The 23,440-nt window shown below is 37.6% G+C and overlaps 1 protein-coding gene across 3 annotated transcripts in view; it reads right to left on the reverse strand.

The window, feature by feature from the left end:
• Positions 1-23,440, reverse strand: part of prom1b (prominin 1 b) — a 41,352-nt gene that overhangs the window by 16,726 nt on the left and 1,186 nt on the right. For all 3 annotated transcript variants that reach the window (XM_082164584.1, XM_082164583.1, XM_082164582.1), the window contains exons 2-8: positions 12,405-12,466; positions 12,184-12,210; positions 11,617-11,822; positions 2,850-2,970; positions 2,544-2,607; positions 1,846-1,935; positions 334-551 (exon numbers count right to left, since the gene is read on the reverse strand). In XM_082164584.1, the coding sequence (XP_082020710.1) occupies positions 334-551; positions 1,846-1,935; positions 2,544-2,607; positions 2,850-2,970; positions 11,617-11,822; positions 12,184-12,210; positions 12,405-12,466 (788 nt within the window). The remainder of the gene's footprint in view (positions 1-333; positions 552-1,845; positions 1,936-2,543; positions 2,608-2,849; positions 2,971-11,616; positions 11,823-12,183; positions 12,211-12,404; positions 12,467-23,440) is intronic.

The following is a 23,440-nucleotide window of genomic DNA, read 5'->3' on the forward strand; positions in this document are numbered from 1 at the left end:
ACTGACACAGTCTTTACCAAGTCTCATGGGAAAAACATGATTATATATTAATTTTATAAATTACTAAATGCAAAGTTCAGTTATAGAGTTAGAAGCCTCATCTGTACAGAACTAAATAAAACTTGCTTTTAGTGCCACTCAGAGGACATTTCACCTAAAGACCGATTGATTTCCTACAAATGGTTTACTTTTTGTTGTCTGTGCACATAAACTGGGATAACAGAACAGTATTTTAAGATAGAAAACTATTATGCATAATGATTGACAGATTCCTATGCCAATGACACCCTGATACACATACATGTATATGTGGGCTGTGTGTGTGAGTGTTACCCCATTGAAGTTTGCGCTGAGAGCGAGCTGGCTGAGTGTTCCGCGGATGGTGCTGCAGGTGTGTGTTACGTCTCCGTTAGAGCAGGCCTGGTCGTTGAGTGTGTTTGAGAGAGACGCACGTTCAGATTGAAGAGAGTTCTGGAGTCTGCCCGTCCCTTCCTGTAGGGTCTCCAGTGATGTGGTCACACTCTCTAATGACTCTTTGGCCTCCCGCATGGCTGTACACACACAGAGCACCTTCATTATAACACGCTCATATGAAGAAAAAGAAATACATGAACCATTGGGAGGGATTACACTATTGCAAATACACAACTGATCACAGAACAACCAAAACACTTTTATGTATATGCCATTTTCTCATATAAATTTGTGTCTCTATTCAGATTTTTCTGCAGCTTTTTAGGTTCTCATTTCATAAATCTGACGAAACAATAAATATTACAGCATTACATAAAGATACACAAGACTGCTCATATCAACAATACTTAAAACAACAACAGAACGAACAACAACAACAACCACAATCTCTGTTCACAAAACACGTGGGCGAAACCTCTGACTTTTACCTTTAATAGCACCTTCCACTTTAACTTTTATCCAAAATCACAAGCAACAGAAACAGAAAGGAACAAATTAATAAGAACAGTATCAGTGTGAGTGTGTTTTGTGGTGTTCCTGTAGCTTAAACCTAAGAGCAAGATACTAGCAACATCAAAACGTCTTGAAGTTTGTCATCTGTTGTCATTTGCTGTCCTCTGGACCAGGTCACTATTGCAAAAGAGATTTTAATCCTGAATCTCAAGTCTTGGTCAGCTTGTTTAAATACACAGAACTTCTACAATGTGCACATGTGTGAGCAGGAAAGAAAAAGGTGTGTAGGTAAACACTTAGGGTATCGCATTTAGGGTTTGTCAGTTCAGTTCGATTTCTTTTTATCGGACTTAACTATAAAACCCCACGGAAGAGTAAGCACTGATTAAGCTCAGTTACAATTTATAATTACAAATCAATTATTGTAAGTAATCAATTATTTCAATTTAATTATTAAATATATGGAAAAACATTCCTGCCTTAACTTTGAACTAAGTTAGACTTTTTTTCTAGTAACTCTGTCTTTATATCTGATGACAGAGGCTTTACTTGAAAAGCCGCAATTTACTTTACTTAATTACGACTTTAAATCTTACAATGTGGCCTTATATCTCACAATATGACAATCTTACAATTACCCTTGTTTTATTCAGCCTTGAATTGAAAATTCTTGTAATTGATCTTGAATTCACAAGGGAAGAGAATAAAAGAGAATGTGAATTGCGGCTGTCATTTATTTGCACACGCTACTTTCCGACTTTTCTTTTCAATGTATTTAACACTTACAGTGGTTAAACTGGATAGTGAATGGTTAGTGAATAAGACTCATGGTTTTGCATTGAAATGCCACATTAAAATGTCAGTCCAGTTTAGTGAATTCGGCCCCTCTGTGTATGTACTGTATGTTTGTTTTTGCACCTGCTGTCATGCGAAGAGCGTTGTCTAAAGCAGGTACTACTTCTCTCTCCAACTGATTATGAATCTGTCCACCCAGCAGAGTCCCAATATCTGATAAACCACATTAATAATACATTTAAAAATGATTAAACACAGCTCCAGCATAAAGTACACAACAGTTAAAAAGTTTGGGGTCAGTAAGATTAGAAAATACATTTAAAAAAAAGAAAGTTTTATTCAGCAAGAGGCATTAAATTGATCAAAAGGGACATTAACAATGTTGCAAAAGATTTCTATTTCAAATAAACTCTGTTCTTTTGAATTTTCAATTCACCAAAGAATCCTGAAAAAAAAAAGGTACTGTATCATGGTTTCCACAAAAATATTAAGCAGCACAACTGTCAACAATGATAATAATAAGAAATGTGTCTTGAACACCAAATCAGCATTTTAGAAGGATTTCTGAAGGATCATAACTGGAGTAATGGCTGCTTCACAGGAGGAAATTACATTTTAAATATATTAAATTAGAGAACAGTTATTCTGAATTGTAATAAAATGTCACAATATTACTCTTTTTACTGTATTGTTGATCAAATAAATGCAGCCTGGGTGAGCATAAGAGACTTCTTTGAATTTTTTTTAAATTCTCCAAAATTTGGATCGTTAGTGTATGTTCACATTGAGACACGACAGAGGAAGAAAGAGAGAATACTTACTGTCTAAGTCTGATAATACTCTGTTCTTGGCTGTTGTGTACTGTGCAGCCAGGTAATCTATTTGCTACAAAAGAAAAAAGGGAAAAAATAAAGACAAACAGACTTAGACTTGGTATTTGAAAATATGTCTGTATTTGTCTCTGTGCTTCTGATCAGGCTCACATAGAATCTGCACCAACAGAATCAGCAGATTTCTATTTTTTAGCTAATCTGATTAGCTTTCCACCTGACAACAACACAGTGTAATACTCTTAGCTTTGTTCACAAATTTGATCCCTTTGACCATTCCATCAGTTAATGGCTTACCGCTGGTGTGTAGTTGGCAAAAGATTTCAGGTCTCTTATGTTAGTATTGATGAGACGTCTGGTGCTCTTGATCTGAGATGTGATGTTCTGGTTTGCTGCGTAGGTGATCGTCACTCCCACTCTGTAAACAAAGCAACACGTTTGGGAAATAATTTGCTTACAGATTTTGCTATGACACACGTTATGTTGGTGAAACATATGACAAACTGCAGATTTATTAGGAATGAGTAAATTTGAAATAAAATAGTAAATAGTAAAATAGAAAAGTTGACCGTCTGGTCTAATGTATGAGGGAGTGTATAATGTTTTTTTTTTTTACAAATATTTATAATTCAAATATCCCTGCTCTATATATTGCCATCTGTGACATGCAGTAATATACGACGTCCTCAGTGTGGTGCTGTTGTCATGCTAAGAACAGCCACTCTGGGGTGTGTTTACCAAAAGCGGCACTTGGTGTTTTATACCCCCAACGGCGCCTTCCAGGCAGCGAGGGGATGGGTAGGTTTAAGGTTGAGGGTAGGGTTAGCTGCCTCTAACTACAGTTGCAAGTTCCATTGAAATACTTGTATTGATAACAACATGAACATGCAACCATAGCTGGCTTTGGGAAATGCACCCTTGTTTAAGTAATGTGATTCAAGGGGTTTAATTAAGTGACTTACAGGGGTTACAGCCTATTTCCCAATCAGCATTACATTTATAAAGATCCTACAAATCTGATGGCTTCTTAACCCCCACAACCCTAATTAAAAAGCAAAGTATCTAATGATGGCACACTTCCAAATCTCAGCAGATAATTATTTTACTTCTGTATCATGGCTACTGAGATATCAGATACTCATTTGACATAATATGACATTTTTGTTTACTTAGTAGCTAAAAGGTATTTGAAAGCAGGGTTAGTCAAGACGCATTTACAGCTCAGGTGAAAATCCTGGAATAAAGTTGGCAGATTTCTGTACACAGTGTCCTACACTCGCCAAACAAAAGCATTGCTATGAATAGGAATGCTAACAGATAGTCTTCTCCAGGTATTATAGAACTCCTTGGAGACAGTAGAGCAAGATACAGTTCCCAGACTATCTCACTCAAAATAAAAAAAAATATGATATAAATATAACTTAAAGAAATGTTTTATTAAATATTAGTTAAAATGTTTACAAATATAATAAAAGTATTTATAAAATTATAAAATCAGGGACAGATTTTTATTTTTTTATTCAGAATATTGCATTAAATTGATTAAAAGTGACTGTAAAGATTGTTCCAAAAATTATTTCAAATAAATGCGGTTCATCAAAGAATCCTGAAAAAAATGTATCATGGTTTCCATAAAAAAATAAAATGATACTGTTTCAACATTGATAATAAGAAGAAATGTTTCTTGAGCAGCAAACCATCACGTTAGAATGATTTCTGAAGGATCATGAGACACTGAAGCTATTTTAAAATAGAAAACAGTTCTTTTAAACTGTAATTATATTTTACAATATTACTGTTTTACTGTATTTTTGATCAAATAAACAGCCTTGGTAAGCTAAGCATAAGAGACTTCTTTCAAAAATAATAGACTTCTTTATGAATAAATAAATAACAATAATAATTCATTGTTAAAATACATTGTTTAAATATATATTTTAAAATGCACATGCACACATTCACTGGTGCTCATACGTATCCACATACTATAGATAACACTTTACTAATTGAGTGGTGCAGATACATATTAAATTGTGGCATCTGATTACAGATTATTGCCAGACAAACCTCCTTCCCTGTTCCCCCAATCTCTCGTTTCCTCTTTCACTGTCTCTCTGTCTCACTCCTGTCTTAGTAAAAAAAAAAAAGATTTAATAAAGGGGAAATGTGATTCAACAAAGGAAGCCATAGAGAGAGAAAAAGAAAAGAGTGAAGAAAGAAACAGAGCAGATTTGCACAATCATGATCTCTGCTCCCAGGCCTCGTCCAGCACAATTACTGCAAACCTCTCAGTAAGTCATTGAAAGTCCATCAAGACACACACACACCCTCATAGTACAGTCTATGCCTTACAAACGCCCATTGTGACCCAAGCAACTGCTGTCAGCACTGTCACGAAAAAAAAAGAAGAAAAACAGAAAAGAAAAAAGAGGCAAAAAGAAAGAGGGGGATGGGGTACAGAAATAAAGAGGGGACTTTCTCTCCGGACAGACTCAGGACTATCAATGTCACATGTGTGAATGTGTCTGTGTCATTCTAGACCACTGCAGGTGTGTTCACTACACTCTCTGGCAATGGTGCAAATCAAATGGTTAGAACAAACCTCTAAATTGACAATTTTTCCAATTTTCTGTAATTTCCTAAAATTTCAATGTCAGTTTAACAATCATTAAGGATCCAAATCTGACAGAAAAAAATACATTACAAACCACAAGTGCACAAGCACAAACATTAACTATCCTTGACTAGATTAGTGTGGAGCAGCACAGCTTGTGTTTATTAGAGAGCAGTGGTAGAATGATGGTGGTTCAATGTACTGTACCTGTGACCTCTATTCTTTTTCTAGACATAAATAAGTCTAATGTACTTTACCAGAATCACTCTTCACATTTGCACGCAAACTGGCCAAAGGAAACAGTAACACACTATTTACCGATCTGCATATGTTCTGAAACATTTCTTAAATATTCTGTACACTGTATATATATATATATATATTTGGGCTGCCCCTTAATAGTCGACTAACCGTTAGTCGACTAGAAGAGGCTAAGTCGACAAAAATATTATTAGTCGTTTAGTCGCAGAAAAAAAACTACACGCAGGCGGTGACAAACATTAATGTTCTTGTTAACGGCAGGAAATCCAAACATCCTCCTATCATTTAACAACCTCAAATATGGCTTATTACTTGAAACATGTAAGTAGTAGCACTTTACAAGTCTGCTCGCTCTAATGTTCGGCTAACCTAGACAAATGTGCGCTATTATTAGGCGCATATCTAAGTATTTGTGTGGAGAACACACTTACTGCATGACATACAGGCGCCAGTACATCACTTGCATTTAACTTAAAATACTCCATCATTTTTGATCATGCAGATATACCAGCTGAGCCTCAAGAACGATCTCAACCAAGCCTGAACCATGGCACTTATGGTTAGTGATCATGCCGAGGTAGTTCATGGCAGTAGGGAACTGCCCTGGGAGGACTAGGTGGTGCTTGTATTTCTCCCTCTACTTCCAGACAAGTGACAGAGCCTTCATGCACCCGCCCAGATCGAAGGTGTTGATGGTGTACTTCTGACCGACCTCAGCTGCAGCCTCCTCCTGTCCTAATGTCCTGTAGTCCTCAACAGTGTTGGGCAAGTTACTTAAAAAAAGTAATTAGTTATAGTTACTAGTTACTTCTCACAAAAAGTAACTGCGTTAGTAACTGAATTACATCATTAAAAAAGTAACTAATTACCAGGGAAAGTAACTATTGCGTTACTTAAAAAAAACAAAAAAGTTTAAATATAAGACATTTCTTGGATACCCCCAATATGAAATGTTAAATTAATGAAATTGACACTAAATAGAACATCTTATTATTATAAAACATTGTACACTAATCTACACTATTTTAATGTTGCTGTGGGACAATGTGAGAGACACCTATTAACTTAAATATTAAAATATTATCATTACTATAGTGCAACAATAAAACAATAGATGGTTTAGAACTTTTAATATTTATTGCACAGACCACAACTGGCCAACAAATAAGTCTAAAAATAAATGATGCTTCTTAAGAAATGTACCAAAAATAAATAAATAGTAGCCTAATAAAAATATACATACACATACACTAGTGCATATAATTAAAATAAAACTCACACACCTTTACAACTGGTAGACATTCTGTATAGCCTACTTGAAGTATTTTCTTCCTCACAATAGTAAGTTTAACAAAAAGTGCTTTCAATATAATACTGAACAATGTATCAACATAAATAATACAATATAATCTTTTGGGGGTTTATTTTTATAACCTACAGAGAACGTCATCATCAGAGGTTATTTTAGCCAAATTCTAGTCGTGTTTGCCGCACGTGTTCACAACCGTCAAACAAATATGTTTGAACGTTCCCTGCAGGTTATTTTGGAGTTTATGTTATATAAACTAATTAAAACATTGCATATGATAACAATATGCTACAGAGATTATTCAAATGCTGATATGTGTAATTTATTTATAAATAAAGTATTTATGCTCGGACACATTCGGTCTCTGTCGCGCACTGTCGAGCGCGTTCTCGGACACACTCGGTCTCTCTCGCGCACTGTCGAGCGCGTTCTCGGACACACTCGGTCTCTCTCGCGCACTGTCGAGCGCGTTCTCGGACACACTCGGTCTCTCGTGCACTGTCGAGCACGCTCGCGGCATTCGCCTCGCTTTTGTCGAGTCCCGCGCCTCATAAACACACACACACCAGAGAAAAAAACTTTGCAGCTCCTATGGCTGAGAGAGAGCCTACTCGAATGAAAACCGCTTCAGTGAGCTCAATTAAAGTAACGCCGCATTTGTATTGACAGTAACGGTAACGGCGTTGTAATGGAGGAAGCAGTAATTAGTTAGATTACTCGTTATTGAAAAAAATAACGCCGTTAGTAACGCCGTTATTTATAACGCCGTTATTCCCATCACTGGTCCTCAAAAGCCCTGTTTGCTAGCATTAGTCAAAGGAGCCAACCAGTCTCTACGATGTTCTGGTGCAGCGATATAGGTCTTGCTAAACGGTTGCTAAGGTACTATTTGGTTGCTAGGGAGTGGCTTGATAGCTGCCAATGATGATACTCCAAAGGCTGCTTGTCAGTTTGAATGATATAAACCAACTGCAATCCCTCTATGACATTCAGATTTGAAGATATCCCTCTTTGGGTTTGGGTTGCTAGGGTCCTCAACAATGGTTGCTAGGGTATGGCTAGGAAGTGTTGAAGGTGATTTGTGATTGGCTGTTTACTGCCCCGAGACAAATGAGCCCACCCTCATGTTTCTATGACACTTGTATCCAAAGATATCCCTTTGACCTCTTTCAGTGGAAGTCTATGGAACTTGTTGCTAGGGTGCTCTAAATGGTTGCTAGGGCGTGGCTTGATAGCTTCATGGTGATCCTGAGAGACCACCCCTGTCTCTATGACACTGTGATCCAGAGTTATGTTCAAAACAAAATTCCTATGCAAGTTACATAGTAGGATAAACACGTATACATGCGCAATCCCTGTTTCATGGGCCGTTCCTTCACCATAGAATGTCTATGGGGCAACTTTGGGCAGCTCTTGCCCCCCAGGAGTAGAACTTACACCCCATTGTGAGATATGTTCTCACAGAGCCTGCCAGCCTCTTCAAATGTGGTAACCCATATGTTTCTACAAAATCCTCGCTCAGAGCTATGACTCGGCAAAATCCGTTGCAATGTTAAGTCTATGGGATTTTTTCCCCACTGGGTGAACATCGTATGCCCGATCGCTTATCAAAGATATATCATACCTCTCCTCAATAATCCGCACGATTCATGGGTCTATGACAAACAGGACTAATGCAGGAACTATTGCAAAAACAAAATAGCAAAAGTTACATTGTTATGAGCCTAAAATGTGTTATTTGCCTGTTTTTCACCAATAAAGAGTGGTTGTACCATTACAATGACATTTCCATTTGATTCCTGGTGTCAGAATTATATGAAAAAGTGGGTTAATTTGTCTTTGTATGTTGTGTGGTTCACAAGATATGAAAATCTGCATTTTTCGCCCCTAACGCTGACATCACTTCAAGATGGCCGCCAAACGAACCCCATGGGACATTAGTTGACCTCGGCAACATCAAAAATTCTTAACTAGACACCATAAGGGTCCTAAAAAAAAACAGGTTACAAAAAAATGCCAAACGGGTACATGGGAACCTATTTCTCCTGCTAGATTAATAAGAGTAATGCAGTTTGTAAAGGGTCTACTTTTATTTTTGTAAACTCACAAAACTTTGTGTTTTTGTAAGATAATGGCGCTTTCTGTCAATTAATTCGGTCTTGAACGTGAGTGCATCACATAAATTAACTGAAACAAAGCGTAAACTTGCCTCATAGACATGAGAAATATACAGTATCTAACTAAAGCTTGAGATTTTTACATTTGAATGAACATGAATATTCTCCGATTATGTAATTAGTATGAAACGTGCATATATAGGCGCGTCCACTACTGCGGAGATGACGAGTCAGCATCGTTGACTTAGGGTGCTTTCACATCTGTAGTTCGGTTCATTTGGTCCGGACCAAGGCGTTTTTAAGGCGTTTTGGTTCCTTTTCACACCACACTGATCGCTCTGGTCCGAATCAGTTTATGAGTTGATAAAACGAACCAAAATGCAGTCACGTGACAACATCCACATCACTCGGAATGCATTTCCATAACTGCACTTCGTTTGGTCAGAATTAACGTGCGGGAAAATTCCAACAGAACTCCCAGAAGTAAACAAAGAGGTGGAAAATCCGGCAGACAACACGCCGCTGTTTACTATGGAGAGACGACTGCGTGGGCTTAATGTATCCGTGGTCATATTTTATCATATTGTTTGTCTACACCACTTTAGACAAACAATAATATTTGAGAGTGAACCGAGGATGCGGCTCGAAAATAATGTTAATAATATTTCTATCAGGCTCCGCACCTCCTCACAACTCCAAGTTTGTCCGCGAGCTGCAAAATGTCAACAAACATTTCTCCTCATCCTATAATGCACAGCGCAGCTGACTACGGCAAATGGCTTAGTCCAAAAATACACAGTATTCTGAGACATGTGTTTATGACTGCATATGCGCATTAGCTGGTCCAGCCAGACAAATTCAGTTTTTTGTTATTATTTGAGCATTTAGAAACAAAATTTATGAGACAGCTGTTGTCAGATTTGTACTCAGCTTTGTAGAATTTGATGTTTCCCCATTCAAAGAGATAGAAGCTGCACTTGAATGACTGAAATAGCTGCCTGAGAGGCGTTTCAAAGATGAAATGACTTGCCTTACAGGAACTTTGATAATATTTAGTTATACAGTTTTTCTGAATTGCTAAAACACTAAACCCCATTCTCTGAACCAAATTCTCAATAGTCTAAACCAGTGGTTCCCAAACCTGTCCTGGAGTACCCCCAACACTGCACGTTTTCTTTGTCTCCCAAATCAAACACACCTGATTCAACTCATCAGCTCATTATCACGTAAGTTGTCATTACTATATTTTTTTATGTAATTGCAAAATTTGTACTTTTTGCAAATTTACTTTTTACTTATAAATAAAATACATAAAATACTTTTTTTTTTTGTAACTGCATGCTTTGGATTCTGTGTTCTCCATTTTTTTATGTAGTGTCTAACAAATGATCTGTAGTGTTTATAATTTTGACTCGCTGTGTGTTTGCTCTGAGAGCATTGTTTAATTTTGAGCACAGATAAAATGGTTTTGAGCCAATTGTCTGATTTTGCCAGAAGAGTCAGAGGTTCTGTGAATGTGATTTGAAAATTTGGTTTTGTGTTTAAGGTTTTGAGAAAGTGTGTGATGGTTTCAAGAAATGTGTTTTAGCAATTCAGAAAAACTGTCATTAAAGTCGACATGAAATCAAAATTGACCCTATTTACTTTGTTAGCGCATTTTACTAGTCTTATGGTGAACAATTAATCCGTGCAAGTTAATACACAGAAAAAAATTGTTTGCCGTGGTAATCTTTAATCAAAATCTGAAAAGTAACTGGAATGGCGTTCCTTTTCTGATGATGTCAGTTTGACGGCTTGGGTTGAAAACGCTTAACCACTCCCCTCAAACCGTTAGTCTGCTATGAGCAGAGATGGAGGAGGAGCGCTAAAGTAAAAACCAGCCCTCTGTTCAATATACCGTTTCACTTGGAAATACGTCACAACACTGGAGAAAAGTCGTTTGCAACTTCCGGTTCACGCGGACTTTCAGTACATCAACATTTGTTTTATATATTTTACAAAATTCACCAAAAAAATTTATATTATCCATAATTATCCACTGGCAATGCTGTCCAACTGACACAAGGGGAAGTACCACTACTGTTAACTGGCACTGATTATTGGACCGTGCGGAAAAAAAGACCAAAATATAATTTGTACAAATTCAAAACTAGACACTTTCATTATAACATGATGCATAAGAAGTCACAGTTACACTTTATTATATGGTGTCTTTGTTACACTGTAATTCTACATTTAAGTACTGAATAATATTAACATGTACTTACTATAGCGTTAGGATTAAGATTTGGTTTGGTTTAGGGTTAGTTGGGCGGCAGTGGCTCAGTGGTTCATGTGGATTGTCTACAAACCGGAAGGTTGGTGGTTCAATCCCCGGTTCCACCTGACCAAGTGTCGAGGTGTCCTTGAGCAAGACACCTAACCCCAGCTGCTCCCGACGAGCTGGATCGCCTTGCATGGCTGACACCGCCGTCGGTGTATGAATGAGTGAGTGAATGGGTGAATGTGAGGCAATATTGTAAAGCGCTTTGGTGGCCATTGGGTCTGTGAAAGCGCTATATAAATGCAGTCCATTTTACCATTTTTTTACCATTTAGTTGCATGTAACTATGCATAATTTATACTATAGTTATTACTATAGTAACTACATGCAACATATGTAACAATGGCACTGTAAAATAAAGTGTTAACAAGTCACTTTTGGAAGCATGTGGAATAGTTATAAAGAGTCACAAACACTCTTTGAAGGAGAGGAAGACTCACGCGAGGAAGACAGAGGTAGCGATGAGTGTGGCCATGTAGAAGCCTCGTAAGCAGTCGCCGTTCTTCTTCTGTCTCTGATGCATCTCACCCCCACAGTTCTCACAGCATCGGCACACGCAGAAACACAGTCCCACTATCGGCATGAACAGCACAAACAACACTCCCAGTACTGTCAGGACTATGAAGCCGAGCTCATAGTAGATAGCCTGGAGAGGAGAGGAGAGGAGAGGAGAGGAGAGGAGAGGAGAGGAGAGGAGAGGAGAGGAGAGGAGAGGAGAGGAGAGGAGAGGAGAGGAGAGGAGAGGAGAGGAGAGGAGAGGAGAGGAGAGGAGAGGAGAGGAGAGCATTTAATTGCAATTAATCTTAATATTCGCTGAGTAAATCCCCAAATGAAGATAACAAAGCTTGAATTGCTACAATGGTATTTTATATGTGGGTCAGGAACAAATTATTTGTTAATTGATTAATGCAATATTTGATCACATTATAAATTTCTTTATAAATATCATAACTTGACATGAACTTGGACATGAACAAGTCACTAGAATTGTCATTTTTAAACAGTACCTGTAGTAGGAATACAACATTCTCTGGCTGCATTGCCGTAGAGTTGAAGAGACATCATCAGTGTGCATGGCGAAGAGAAAGAAAAAAGGAACTGATATTGGACCATGTGCTTCCATTTAATATATTATATACAATATGTTATGTTTTTATATTGTATTATAGGCCTATACAGTGTGTCCATTATATAAGCACATAAATAATAAGCAGAACTAAACACACACCTTCTTGTAATCATCCCCTTTGATTCCTCCCATGTTCTGCTGGACCACCGTAACAATGAGATCTGTAACAACAAATTTCGAAGAACAAAATAAAATGTGATGGTTACTAACTGGAAATTCGAGAAACCTTCAAAAACTCACATTTTCATGGAGTTGGATTGTTTCAAAGCACAAGGAAGTTCTGCTGCCCTGTGCATATTACTTTCACAGGTGTAACATTTGTGAGAAAGCAAGTAAGATTTAGTCAAATGTTTGCTGTTGAAAGTTGAGTTCTGAGAAACAAGTAGATATTTGTTCTTTACAGTTATTTCCAATTGCTAACACACAATTTTGCAAACTAGGCTGATTTTATCAAAATACTTGACACAATTCACAAAACCACACACCCAAACTGCAAAATACCTCATATATCCTGCAAAATGAACTACTGCAACCAAAACTACATATAGCATTATCAAAATCAAACTGAAATGGCACATACTTCATTCATATTACCAGATTTTTGTCTAACCAACATTGAACATATATAACCAACATAGGCCTATATATTTACATTGGACTGAACAAAAAACTCACTTCAAAGATTGAAGTGGTAATAATTAACCATTGAGGTGTTTGGCCAGGTGGCACATGTATTGGCCAATTAGTTCATGTAGTGTCATTTTGAATGGCAGTGTTTTTAAATGGCCAACATGTGACTTTATGTCAGATTGTTGTGTCTTATGCAGAGAACAGTGTTCAGTGCATTTAAAAAGTGCCATTTTGAGAAGCAAAATGTGTGTAAAGCAGAAAATGTGTTTAGACTTTTGGAGACTTGAGAAGAGGTTTTGCTCTCTGAGTGCCAGTTTAAATAATTGTGCTGTGCATGTCATTTTAGTATGTTAGCAATTGGAAAAAAACTGTAATTGATCTGTTGCTATTAGTTCAAGCTACTGACCTCAGTGAGTGTTGCTAGACCTCCTCTCGTTATGAAAGTCATCATAATGAGGCCTCCACTCTGCAGAGCTTCACGGGCCAGCAAGACTGAGTTTAGCTCCTTTCTGAGCTTTTTTCTGTACTGCCCTGGAGTTACTGTTGTAGGCCTCTTATTGAGGCCTCCACTCTTCAGGGCTGCCTATAGAGGTTCTGAGTGTTAGGCTCTCTTGAGCCTCCTTGGACGCTGGCTTGAATATGAGGCTTACGGATGTTAGGCTTCCGGTTTAAGCCTCCGTTCTTGAGAAGCTCCAGTCTATGACTGCTGGTGTTGACCATAGGGATGAGGACTCCTTTGAGTCCTTTGACTTAGCTCAGCCAATAGGGAACTCATCCCTTTAGCATGGCAGCGTGGGTATTCCGTTCCCCATAGCGACCCCAAGGGGATGCAGCACAAGTTCCCTTTCGAAAGGGAACATCTCAGGTTATGCATGTAACTATGGTTCCCTGAGAATAGGGAACGAGACTCTGTGTCCCCTTGCCATGCTTCCGGCATTCCTCCACACGTCTCCTTCAGACAAAAAGTGGATGACGTATTGCACAGGTGCCCTTTTATACTCTCGGTCTCACCTGTTGTGATGTCATGGGCCTGCTAATGTCAAGTTCATTGTCGTGTTTAGATTTCCACTTCAGACACCGGTCACGCCTAAGGCATTCCCCCATAGTGACCCCAAGGGGACGCAACGTCTCATTCCCTATTCTCAGGGAACCATGATTACATGCGTAACCTGAGACATTTTCCCAGGAGGTCTCCCATCTAGGTTATACTCTACTGTACATGATTGCTATTATTAGTCTTCTACACACACACACACACACACACACACACACACACACACACACACTTAAAGGTTGTATCAGCGATTTCAGGCCTTTCCACACAAAAAACAATTGGTTTCACCAACCACTCAAAACCAAAACAAATAGTGTTCCAACCAATCACCGACAGGGGATGGGTGTTGTGAGGTTTTGTGCTCATGCACGGCTGCACGCGAAGTCGGAGCTGAAGAAGAAGCTGGCTCAAAACCTCACAACACCCACCCCTGTCGGTGATTGGTTGGAACACTATTTGTTTTGGTTTTGAGTGGTTGGTGAAACCAATTGTTTTTGAGTGCAGATCTCAGAGCCTAGGCTCCCTACAGAGACGCGTTTTTTGACAGCCTGCTTATGGGGCGGGCAGCTAGCGGATTGTTAGGAAAGATTAGATGAATGTGATCTTTTTTTGGGGGGGGGGCCAGAAATCACTGATACAACCTTTAAGTATTGTAAGTAGACCTTGGTGAAAAAAGCACTTTACTTAAAGTCACCACAAATTTTATTAAATTTAAAATTGAGAATGGTAGTTTTTTTAATGGAATAGTTTTCAATTTAAACTTATTTTTTAAACCTACAAGAAACTACAGCACAGTCTCATCTATCACGTTTTACCTGATCTGAACTAAACATAGCCTTTACCTCACCTCTTTCAGGTGAGGGTGATACTGATAGCAATAGTGGAGAACTCACACAAAATTAAATATACCTCTTTGAACCTTATTCCTCACCAGAAAACTTTCTGGATTTGTATGTTTTCATTACGACATTAAGTATCTTTATCAAATCATTTTAAATACATTTTAAACATAAAAATAAAATAAACAGCCAATTGAATGAATGAATGAATTGATTGAGGATAATGATCTGATAATTATAAACATACTAAATAATATCTTAATGAAAATATATAAATGCAGAAAGTTTTCTGTAATAAAGTTTAGGTTCAGAGAGTTTAGCAAACATCATGACCATAGAATACTAGTATATGGAATACCATACTGTAGTATACACTAATATAATGAGTAATACACAATATTTCCAATACTCTTTTTAGCATGTATATGCACACACACAAAAAGAACCTATATGAATGTATCTAATTATATAATGAGTGAATGTAAATGTAAAAAAATTCTTCTCTTTGCAGAATCTTGCGATTCTGCAAAGTACTGCAGAAGTGAACTGCCCACTGTAATGCTCATGCACAAACATAAACAAACACTTAACCCTAAAGCACCTTTGCAAAAAGCATAAGCTTCTTTACAGTTGTACTAAATTTAGCAGGTATTTTTTTCTGGCATGACACCTTGCAGGGAGATCAGAACATGACCCAAAATATAACGCCAAGTCCAAGACTGTGCTTTAAAACACTAACAGCACTGCTTTACTACAGGTCACAGCCAAAACAATATAACATCATTACAAAACAGAATTCACTCCACTATATAATGAATTGACCCAATAGGTCTATCCTGATAGTTTAAGTTATGCATGTAAGCACATGTAAGATTACAAACAAGCAATATCTGTGTTAAAGGTCCCATGACATGCTACTTTTTGTAGGCTTTAATATAGTCATTAGTGGTCCCTAGTACTGTATCTGAAATCTCTTTCCAAAAATTCAGCCTCAGTGCAGAATTATAGCCACTACAAGCCAGTCCCAGAATGAGCTTCCTTCAGATGGGCCGTTTCGGTGTCTGTAGCTTTAAATACTAATGAGGAGGAGAAAGGCGGCGCAAGGTGGAGGGTGGGTGTGGCCTTGACCATGTTGCGCAACGGTAACGTGGCGTGCATGTTTACGTTTGATATAGCAATGGCACGAAGACACGCAGTCTTTCCAGGGTTTCTGCAGGGTTTGGTCAGTCAAATTTAAGACTTTTTAAGACCTTTTTATGACCATTATGATTGAAATTTATGACCTACACGAATTACGAAAAATCATTAAAATTCCTTTCAAAAGTTTTTTTTTTAATTGACTTTCATTGAAAGTAACAAGATGTATTATTTAAATGCCTAAAGACAGCTCCAACGCCTTCTTACCCAGTGTGCAATATGCTTGATACTGATTATTTGCAACAGGCTTGAGCCAACTACTAAACACACCATCTTTGAGCCATGGCTCGTTAAATGTACACTTTCCCATTGTGATAGACCGGGAGATTTCAGTTAGGGCTGGGCAATATGGCCAAAAACAATTATCACGATAATTGTTTTATATTAGTCAATATCGATAATTATCACGATAAATGTCAAATCTTTATTTCTTTCAAGTTTAAAGGCAGACTGTTACTTCTAAGTGAAAGTTGTAGAAACCAGAGCTTTAATTGTGGTTTTAAACTAACTTTACTCTTTATTGTCAGAAAATATAATGACAAACACTTGCTAAAACAGGTGAACATTTCACAAATCTGAGGTAGGACATTCAAACATTTGTCATTTGTCCTTAACAAAATAAATATCTTTATTGGGAAAATAATTACTTAGTTTCTGCATGTGCTAATAGGGGCCAAGTCTTGAAACAGGTTTGTGTTGCCTAACTTTGATGGCACATATCTTCAGGAAATGTATGAAAAACAGTAGCCTAAATACATTATTAAATACTGTAAATATTCCATTAGTCCTTTAATACATTATCAGCACTAATAATATAATAAAATTCAATATGTATATCCCACATGGTGCAGTTAATATTACTAGGCTAACGTTACAGTAAATCCATGATAAATGATGGGAGATTGTAGACGGAAAAGCCTTCAGACTGTATCGTTGTGCAGAGTTTCTCCTGTTGGTCAGCGCTGTTTAATCTGCCTTTAAACTGGTTTAAATCACTGAGACAGTGTGTTCTTCGCTGAATTCAAGCACTTCTCACTGGATCTTGTGACCGAGACGATCAGAGTAAACGCATCAGTTCTATTGAGCTCGCGCTGCGCTGCCGTTTGGACTTGGAGCCGAGCGGGTAAATGGTTCGTGTGGCGCGCGTTTCAAATGAGCGTTCCGCTTTTGGCGCATTTAACCTGTGCATTTAACATTATGCCGCCAGCGCATTTTCAGGGGGAAAAAGCAATGGTAGAACCAACGAATGAACGAGCATATCAATTTAAGACGTGGCTAAATGAAATTTATGACCTTGTATGGAAAATCCGGACGTTTTTATGACTTTTTATGGCCTAAAATTCAGATTATTAAATTTAAGACGTTTTATGACTTTTTATGACTCCGCGGAAACCCTGTCTTTCAAGCATTTCAGTTTGACCCAGAATCTGATCCAGATGGAGAAGCAACGGATGAAGAAGTTGCAACTCAGCGGCTCCAGCAGGACGTTTCCGAATGGTTAGTTTAAAATATTATGTCTGGATACGGTACTTTCTTCGGATGGTTTACAGTTATCATCATGTAGCTAACGCTAACCTACTGTTGCCTTTTCATGAGAGATCTGTAACGTCTGTATTTATCTTATTACAATTACATCAAGCTCTGCGATCTTGAAATGCGGATATCGCGCGCGCCATATAACCAACAGGAAAACGGTTATCCAAATAACAAAGACGTGTACAACACTCGCGTTACAGTGTGTGTATTCACACACATAAACTGCATAGCTAATGTTTCAGCCACATTCTACGAGTAAAATCTAGGTAACCATAAACAGTAAAGCAACACACTTATATATCATTAGTTGACTTACTTGTCCGAGGTGTGTAGCTGAGCCAAAGAGAGTGATCCAGACTTTAGTTTCAGACGTTCAGCAAGCCCAGCTCTGTATTGACCCTTCGGTGTTCATTTGTACATCCAATTATTGAGCAATTGTTATGCTTCGCTCGCTCAAAAGCCATGATATCTCTCGTGGACAAACTAAAATCGCGCGCACGCGCGTTCTACTTCCTAGCTCATTTTCTCATGGGCGGAAAATATTCTCTGGGCGGGCAAAGCAGAGACAGGGGAGGTAACATTTCCTCCTTATGACGTCATAAGGAGGAGATTCAAGATCAGCGCATATGAGCCTCCATTTTCTCAAAGGCAGAGAAAGATAGCAAAAGCTCGATTTACACCAATTGAAATTTTTTGAAACTTGGGGACCATATACAGGCTAGGGGAACTCATATTAATGTTAAAAAACCTCAGAAAGTGAAAATTTCATGTCATGGGACCTTTAAAGTTGACTTATAGGCTATTTGAGCCTCACTAACTAGTTTATTGTAGTGAAGAACTGTCCACTTAGAAAGAAGAAGTCTGACCAACTACAGTTTTTTCTTAATGTTAAATTGTATTGTTTAAGGGAGGGTAAGACTAAACTGAAAGACCCATCAGTCTCTGTAAAAGACTGTAGATACAATACCATTAAAAAGATTGGGGGTCAGTAAAACTTTTTTTTGTTTTTTTTTGGGAAGGAAATTAATGCTTTTAAGCAAGGATTCATTAAATTGATCAAAAGTGACAGTACATATCTTAATAATTCAATGATTTATATTTAAATAAATGCTGTTCTTCTGACATTTCTATTAATAAAAAAATCTGTAAAAAATGTTCCACACAAATATTAAGTTGCACAATTGTTTTCAACATTGATTATAATAATAAATGTTTCTTGAGTAGCAAATCAGCATATTAGAATGATTTTTTTGAGAGATAACATGACACTGAATGTGAACACTGGAGTAATGATGCTGAAAATCCAGCTTTGCCATCACAAGAATAAATTATTATTAACAAAACAAATATATTTACATCCAAAAACAGTAAGAGTTGAATATTTCAGGCATAACTCTGTGAACAAATCAGAATATACAGTTTTTGTATATTTAGTATATTACAATTTTTTTCATTTTTTGTATGTGTTTAATTTGTTCTCTGTAGCTTTTTAATTATATTACCTCTTTGAAGGTACACAAATACATAGTGTTACCATGAAAATCAAACATTTGAATTTTAAAGGTCCATGTGTTGGTTGAGAATCTTATATACTATAGAATTATAAGGCAGATATGTGTGTGAGATATAACAACTCTTTATCTCAAACTATATAAAAGAGTGAGAGAATGAGAGAAATCCTGGGGCGAACAAGAAAGGGTATCACTGGTTATAATGGCAGATGGTTAATCCTCTTACAGTGGTCTTGCAGTTTGGCAGTTAAGTGGTCCCTCTCCCTCTCTAATGCTTTCTTTCCCGTTTTCTCCCTTATTCTACCAAACCCTTATACACCCCCCCCCCCACCCCCCCCAACCCCCATTACACACTCTCACTTCCTAGTCCTACCCTCCTTTTCTCACAGATACAACAAGCTACTCAAAAACATTAAACGAATGAAGTTAGTTAATAGTGCTTCACACACACAGACAATGCCAGTATTTGGGTCATATCTGGGTGTTTATCTCCCTGTCCTTCAATTACAGTGCAGATTTTTAAATCCAGTGATCAGTGATATTAAGCTTTATCTGGTCTGAGATGGAGGGAGTCCCCGGATTAAACCACAGACTCAGACTGTGTACAGTATATTAATATCCCTCATATCCTTCATCTGTCCATTCCTCGGATACAGTAGCATAAATGCGGTAGATTAAACTGTATTATGTTTATTAAGCATAAACCCACCTATTCCTTCACAGACAAAATGCTCCATCTGTGTTCAAACCTGTGAGCTGTGACTTGAAAATGAGTTGCAGACAGACGGAATGGAGAAATATAGTGCCCTTTAACCTGAACCATGTGCTCAATGTTACTGCTGTTTAATCCAGTAATCCAGGCTCAATTCTACATCAGAAGTACCTTTCTATAAGATCAGGAGTTACAAATCTGCAAAGAATGCTTTAGCAAAGTATCTGTTAGTGGCTTGTTTTTGATCTATTTATGTCTGTAAATCCACATCCAGGTTTACAAGTTAAAAATGGCATCACATTTCTTAAAATGTCCTATTTTTAGGAATGTGGTGGTTTAAAATTAGAAATGTTACAAAATTGTTATTTTGGGGTTGTTTGAGGGTTGTTCACTTGCATGTTTTGTCAGGAGCAGGCATTTACATTGCATATACCTTTTGAGCATATGGCACTCAGATTATCAGCTTACCTGATTGGGCAGGTGACTCATAGAGCAGATTGGCTAATTAGTTAGGCTGCAGGGACTTAACTGTGCAATCCTATTCTACTCAAGCGCTCCTCAGTGCTCAACATGCTGACCTCACAATGAAATCCACCTGCCAACAGCCTGACCTTAAACACACAGGGGCTATTTGTCACACTTTTTACTCCAGTAAATATGTCTCAGGGTAGGTTATTTTTTAAATGTAGGTTATTTTCTAAATAAATCAAAAAAAGATCTATATATACTGAACGTTACTGCCTAGGAAAAAAGACACTTCATTGAAGCCACTAGTGGGGCATGTTGTCACATGATATGGGGTAAGTTGTCACTGTGAAACCTGCCATTAAACAGTCTATAGGCTTTCAAAAACATGTCAGCTAACCCTGGTGTCACAATACACTGTAATGTGACAGTTATACAATGGTACAGTGCGTTGCACACAATTCCAATCTCTATGCACTCCTCATTAACTCACTGATAAAAATATCACTTTTTGAATTACACCTGGAAATCTGTGCATTAATGAACTCTCCAGAGCTATTATAGTGGTCAGACTCCCTTTCTCCAGCGTACTAACAACAAACCAGCGCAATCTTTTCATATCCAAACCAATATATCCATAGGTTCTGCAGGTTCAGATAGCAAAAGGATGATGATGATGATTCATGAATAGGATCACTGAGCGCATCCAGGCATAACAGGACAAATTATTTATTATTATTATCTCAAACAGGTTATTTCAATAAATATATTTATGGCAAGCTGTTTTAACATTTATTCCTTAAAATTCACTTCTATCGGTTGTATCTATATGTTCTATCTGTGTAAATCAGACAATTTCACCTCCCTGTTATTGCATATTAATAGTTTTTATTGCCCTGGCAAAATCAAAACATAAGGCATCATGTTTTCCCACTGCATGTCTCTTTGCTCTTCCTACAGATTACTGTAATTGTCTTAACTGGGACTGGCTTGACCGAATTCACCAACAACCATTGTTTATCAGGTTAAAAATAGTTAAAGACCCTGTCTAAAGACTCTGTGTTCTGGTCCATTCAGGAAGAACGTGCTACATGTGTATGTGTGCAGCTCTTCAACGTGTTGCGAACTATTTCCCCTGACTAATCCTCATCATTTGCAGTGTAAATGCTGTCTGATGAATAGGGCTCCAAGGTGCCACTCAGCATTACACTGTAACCACTGAATTTTGAATCAAATAATAATGTCATGCTTGATCATGAGTATTTGTGGCCAACTCTACAATTAATTAGATACATACTAGTACTTATTCCAATAGCAATCAACATCTATTCAATTAGTCACTGTTACAGTGTGTTACAGGTAACAACTGGGGCAGATAATGTCTCATATCTAATCTACAAATATGCTATTATCAAATAAGAAATAATATTAGTCAGTTATTAGTCAGTTGTTATAAGAAACAATAGAATAATACTGCTGGGATAATGATTAGTAGCAAGGAATTAAGCAGGCTACTAGTGACTAGTTGATTACATAATCACTGCTGGAATAAGTAGGCCTTCTTGGTATCTAATGAAAAGCAAGTGGAAATTAAAAACATACTAGCCACTATTAGATTTAATTGGCAACACTATAACACTACTTTGCAGTGTCCTTGTTACACATATAGGGTACAACGGGGCAAAAGGCGGGATATAAGGAGCATTTGACTTTATTCTCTTTGAAACCACTAGACGGCACACACATTCAGCTCAGCACTTTTCTTAAAGGGGTGGATGATTATGATTTCACTTTTCTAACTTTGGTTAGTGTGTAATGTTGCTGTTTGAGCATAAACAACATCTGCAAAGTTACAACGCTCAAAGTTCAAAGAAAAGGGAGATATTTTCTTTTAAAGAAATTGCTTTTGAAGGACTACAACAAATGGCTGGTAGGGACTACAGGACATTCCTCCCGGGTTAGTGACATCACCAACCCTAAAATGTACATAAACCCCGCCCCCGGGAAACGCGATTTATAGATTATCATGACAGAATATTCTAATCAATGACTAAAAGATAACTACACGTAAGCTACATAAATTCATCAATTAACCATTCAGAAATGTCCTGTTGCATTCTACATTCTAAATTTTCAGTGCATGTCTGTGTGAGGTAAAAGGACACAAGCAGTTGAAGCTCCGCCCTCTGTGCCTGGAGCAGCAGCTCATTTGCATATAAAGGGACGACACAAAAACAGTGCGTTTTTGCTCACCCTCAAAAAGTGACAATTTTAACATGCTATATAAAAATATCTGTGGGATATTTTGAGCTAAAAGTTCACATACACACTCTGGGGACATTAGAGACTTATTTTAAATCTTGTGAAAAGGGCATTATACCACCCCTTTAACAACCGCATTTGATGATCCACATGGAAATTTGGCTGATCTTTGACGCGATCGTGGGCAGAAACGCAAAGTTGATTCTGAGGAGCCCCTGCTGTTGGGGCTAAAGGTACTAGGGATGTGCATCTCCATAACTGAGGCCAATGCGATACACATCTCGATGCATAGCCAACGATACGATACATTAAAGATACATAAGAAGCAGCTACTAATGTGATGCCATACAATTCACCCCTGTTAAGCCGCCTTTCCAGTGCACAAGACATTCGCATACAATCGTTGCATTTCGCCCCCTAGCAGCAGTCGCACGGAACTTTGAAATTGGTCGTGAAGCAACCGTTACCTTGGCTTATTCACCATGGTAAATTGAATCATTTTAATGAATATATGAATATTATATGAATATTATGAATATATCCACACAAAACAAATTACCCTCAATACATCTAAAATAAAAACATAGTAGATTTTATAGAGCTAATCAACATAAATATTGATTTAATATAAAATAATTAGTTCTGCCATAATCATTAATAACCTCCATTTTATATTTAAAAAAAAGTGTTTACAGAATAAAGTTAAAGTGTTAAAATATTGGTAATTCTAATTTAGCGCTCATAGTTTTGATTATAATACATCACATCCGGTCAGCTGGTCGCATACGGTCTAGCCGCAAAAGTTAAAAAATGTCAAGGCATCCAAAGCTCAAATCGGATCCAAAATGTTCCGCATTCGCATATGATTTGAACTCCATGCAGCTCCCGAACTTTGGAAATAAATGACTTCCGGTCCAATGGCTGTCGTG

Source organism: Leuciscus leuciscus, assembly GCF_965113295.1.
Source record: "Leuciscus leuciscus genome assembly, chromosome: 3".
Lineage (NCBI taxonomy): Eukaryota > Metazoa > Chordata > Actinopteri > Cypriniformes > Leuciscidae > Leuciscus > Leuciscus leuciscus.